Raw genomic sequence first — 4,810 nt, forward strand, 5'->3', positions numbered from 1 at the left:
ACCCTAATGACAACTCATGTAAACTGACTGCTCCGCACTTTGGCGGTGAAATGAAGAAGCTAAATAGTGTAGAAGCTAAACTTGTATAACCTGTCAGTTTGTATTGGTGACCATTGGACGCCGCAAATTGAATAATTATTTTAAAGGCTACGTGTAATGATATTGTATTGGGAAGTATATGGTTATAAGTGATAATATATCTACCTGGTCGTTGTGAAAAGATATATATAAATTTGGTGTTTGAGTGTACAGTTCATAATACAAATTTCAGTAAATGTTCATTTTGTGCAAATAAGAATAAGTGTTCTAATACATTAAATTGTGCGTTATAAATAGTGGATCACTTTTTTTATTTTCACTTCATGATAAACATTTAAATTGCTTGCAACAAGACTTTCTGTCACACGTTCTGTGTACGTATGAACTGTAAAAAGAAAGGGAGAGAGAACGCATGGCAGGATGTCTTACTGCAAGAAATTTAAATGTTAAAGATGAAGCGAGAAATGAAAGAAAGAAATCAACTATTTGTAACGCACAATTTATTGTATTAGAATACAGTTCATACGTTCACAGGACGCATGACAGAAAGTCTCGTAACAAATTTAAATAATGAGAAAATTAACAGAGATCCACTATTTGTAATAAATAATTTATTGTATTACAATAATATAGAAAAAGAAAGGTCAGACTTAGTCCTTTAAGTTCTCAAAAGTATGCACGACACATGACAGAAGGTCTTGTTGCAAGAAATTGAAATGTTACTGATAAAGTGATTTTTGAAGTTTTTCATTTATTACACGACACCAATATGCGCCAATTGAACGCTGGGATTTATCACAAAATGAATGTCGCTGATCCACGTGAAATATATACAGCTGCTGGTTTTCTAGAACAGCTCTCTAAAGATCAGCTGTAAACGAATTTGAATACTATATTTTCCAGATTACGTAATACAGCCCAATATTGGCAAAAACCGAGAAATTATTCAAACTGTATGATATACCATTATGGACCAGCTACATGGTTCCTCACGCTCAGTCCAGCTGAGTGGCTATGGTCAGATTTAATAGAATATCTTCGTGAAGTAAACGGGCAATCGATGGCTAAAATATCGCCGAACGAACTCATTGCTTCTGATCCCGTTTCAACTGCTCGATTTATAGATAATAAATTCCACGCTGTGCTGGACTTCATTTGTTCGCCCGACAATCCGATTGGGAAGGTCATTCATTACTTTTGGCGCAGAGAATATCAAAGCCGGGGATTACAACACTTTCATCTTTTAATTTGGATTGAAGATGCTCCTATAATCGACAAATCCTCGAAGGAAGAAGTAGCAGCATTCATTATGAAATACATCACTTGCAGATTGCCGTCACCGCATGTGTCGCCAGAATTATATAGGCGTCTTATTACACATCAAATCCATAAATGCAATAGTTACTGTCTACGCAACAAAAAAAACTAAAAATTCTTTCTGTAAAGTATGTAGATTTTCATTTCCACGTCCAGTTACAGAGACTATGACAATAAGGGATGTAGCTGTTTCTATAGGTGCTAGAAAACAATTGAAAGCAAAAGGTAGATTCCATGATCTTCCACGTTCGATAAAAGAAGTCCGTATCAATGATTTTAATCCTTCTGTTCTCATGGTTTGGATAGGTAACATGGATATACAATATATTGGGGAAAAGACGAGGATTGTATCATGTTACTGTACTGAGTACGTGTCAAAGCCTGAAAAAAGTTACGTTACGGACACTATGGCAGCAATAAATTCTACTAAGTCTTTGGCTAGTCTTCTGTGTAGTCTTGGAATGCGCATGCTAAATCATAGAGAATGTAGAGCGCCTGAATGCGCTGATATTCTTTTAAGATTAGCATTGTATGGCACTGACTCCAGTACTACTATTAGATGGTTAGATGTAAATATGTTGGCGCAGTGAGGAAGAAGACACATTAGTTAGAACTAATAAATAGGTTATATATTTGTTGCTTATACATAGTTGTGAAAGGTATATATATATTATAGGTAATTAACATGAGATCAACGTATAAATTTGTCACATTGCAACAAGCGGCGCACATAGCAAGCAAGCATGCCCGAACAGACGTAGCGCCGCCTAACGGTGGGCCTCTGTAATACGTGTTTTTCATTTTATTGACGCGCGATAATAATAATTACTCTACAAAACATATTTAGAAGCAGAAAATTGAAAACTCGCAAAGAAATTGAGAATCTGGAAGGTGAATCCACAGACATATTTTGTCTATCCCTCATAGATGATTACTATACTAACAGACCTAAGGAATTAAAATCTATGCACCTGTACGATTTTGCTACGTGGTATGACATTACTAAAAATAGACCGTCTGAAAAAACTGAATATTATGAAAACCGTGCATCTATGTTTTGTTAAAAAAAGAAAAAGGGGGTATCTTATCAATCATTATAAGTACAATGTTCAAACCCAACCTGAGAATTACTATTTTTCACTATTATTATTATTCAAACCTTGGAGAAACACGAACGAATTGAAAAATGGATTGACACATATACGGAAGCTTTTTTATCATTAAAATCACAAATGACAAAAGCAGTTCAATATCACGAACGAATAACGGATATTCAACAAGCACGTGATCATATAAAGGAACAAATTGAAAAGAACGTGTTGAATACTGTAGAACTGGAAGGAAATGATCAAGACAATCACCCAGTAGAGTGTGTTCCCGTTGAAACTATTGGTGCTATGAAAGATTTTTAAGACGCAGGAAACAAATTTGACTGTGGTGATCTTGCAGAAATGATTTCGGAATTGAACCTTGATCAAAAGCGGATATTTGATAAAGTTACTAAGTCCTTGACGTCTAACAATGACATTCTCAGACTTTATGTGAGTGGATAAGGTGGCACTGGGAAAAGTTTTTTAATCAAAACTATTAGACACTGGATCAAACAGATTATGGGAAAAGACACAGCAGTAACTGCTCCTACTGGAATCGCAGCTTTTAATATTGAAGGTCTTACCATACACCGATTGTTTCAATTACCTGTAGAACATGGCCATACAGCCCAGTATAGACAACTTAGCGACGCAGCCCTTCAAATTGTACGAGATCAACTCAAAAATGTTGCTTTAGTAATCATCGATGAAATTTCGATGGTTTCTAACGTAACTTTCCTATACATACATTTGCGACTTGCAGAAATATTTGATACTACAGATTCCGGTGATGGTTGGTTCGGAAAAAAGCCTATGCTACTATTTGGTGACTTACTACAACTTCCTCCTGTTCATGAAGAACCTGCTTTTATACAATTATCAAATAAGGTTATGGAGAAAAATGTTGGAGGATTAGGTTCTTATAATTTATGGTCTGCCTTGTTTAGCTACGACGAATTGACAATAAATATGCGACAGCAGGGTGATAATGTTTACAAGGATATCTTGTCGAGAATTCGTACTGGAGTAGTGATCAATTCGGATACAAAGGTTTTACGATGAAGGAAATTAAATTTTAAAGCAACAAATTGTAATGACCGATTAAAGGAATTATGTGATTATATGCTTCATGTGGGATCTAATACGGTGTGTTTGCTTCCTACATGTGTTCAGTGTGATGTTTTGAACACTGCAATGTTAAGTCGATTTCCATCTGAAGAAATCCATTTGATTGCTCAAGATACAATGAATTGTGCACCGTACTTGAAAAAAAAGGTGTCGAAGGTACTAAACAATAATGACGATGATAGCTCCCGAACGGCGGGGCTATCAAGGATCATAATTGTTAAAGTAGGAGTGCAAATCATGATTAGAAGAAATATTGATGTTACACTAGGTCTTGTCAACGGTACCATTGCTAAACTTGTTTCAGTGACACGAGGTGTTGATAATGACGTAGAAAAATTGAAAATTATATTACCCACGAGGCAGGAACATATAATAGAACCTGTAAGTGTTAAATTTGTAAAGTAATAAAGTAATGGATAGAGCGTTCGTTGTTAGAAAACAATTACCGATTTGCCTCAGCTATGGTTTAACTATTCACAAAAGTCAAGGACTAAGCTTGCAAAATGCTGTCATAGAAGCAAGTAATTCAATATTTACTTGTGGGCAAATTTACGTTGCTCTTTCTCGGATGACCACATTACAAGGACTGCATCTTATCAATTATGATCCATCTTCCGTAAAGGCACAAGAATCGGCTATAATAGAGTACAATAGATTGCGAACAAAATATAGACCTGATCTTATGACTATTTCAATTTCTAAAAACCGTGTTCGCAATGTTCGTGATGCTGTTTGGGCAGTACCTAATTATAATGATGTATCTGAATGTCAGAGTACTAATGATTACACCGTGGATAACACTCAGTACTACGTAAGAGGTCTCCCGAATTCTGATGGTGTGTCTTGTTATGCGAATGCCACAATCCAATGCATGCTATATTGTTCATCCATAAGAGAAAACTTATTATCGACTGAAAAAGCTGAACATGTTATAAAAGCTTTTATGAACCAAAATAAATCGTCAAATCAAAATCCGAATGTATTATCATTACGGCAATTCCCGGGAGAAAAATACGCTTACAATCAGCTACACGATGCACCCGAGTTTATTATCTCTCTTTGTGATCGTGAGATTCTTATCAAAAGTGCAGTAGAACACGAAATAACAACGATATTAAGATGTGTAATGTGTAATCTGATTACACAAGTACTACTATCAGTTCAAATTGTGTAGTACACCTTGCACTGCCCCAGATGTTGAAAAAATCATTTCAATTTCAAGATGTAATAAAACA

General features: G+C 35.4%; 1 protein-coding gene across 1 annotated transcript; it reads left to right on the top strand.

Moving 5' to 3' along the window:
* Window positions 1–2,588: 2,588 nt before the first annotated feature.
* On the top strand, window positions 2,589–4,411 carry LOC128896580 (ATP-dependent DNA helicase PIF1-like; the record flags this gene model as incomplete). The annotated part of the gene is made up of 5 exons (XM_054159945.1): window positions 2,589–2,748; window positions 2,806–2,897; window positions 2,964–3,497; window positions 3,555–3,976; window positions 4,035–4,411. Coding segments are annotated over exons 1-5 (1,585 nt in total), but the record flags the coding sequence as incomplete, so codon positions are not given.
* Window positions 4,412–4,810: the final 399 nt, after the last annotated feature.

The sequence above is a fragment of the Hylaeus anthracinus genome, unplaced genomic scaffold, assembly GCF_026225885.1.
Source record: "Hylaeus anthracinus isolate JK02 unplaced genomic scaffold, UHH_iyHylAnth1.0_haploid 11568, whole genome shotgun sequence".
Classification (NCBI taxonomy): Eukaryota; Metazoa; Arthropoda; class Insecta; order Hymenoptera; family Colletidae; genus Hylaeus; species Hylaeus anthracinus.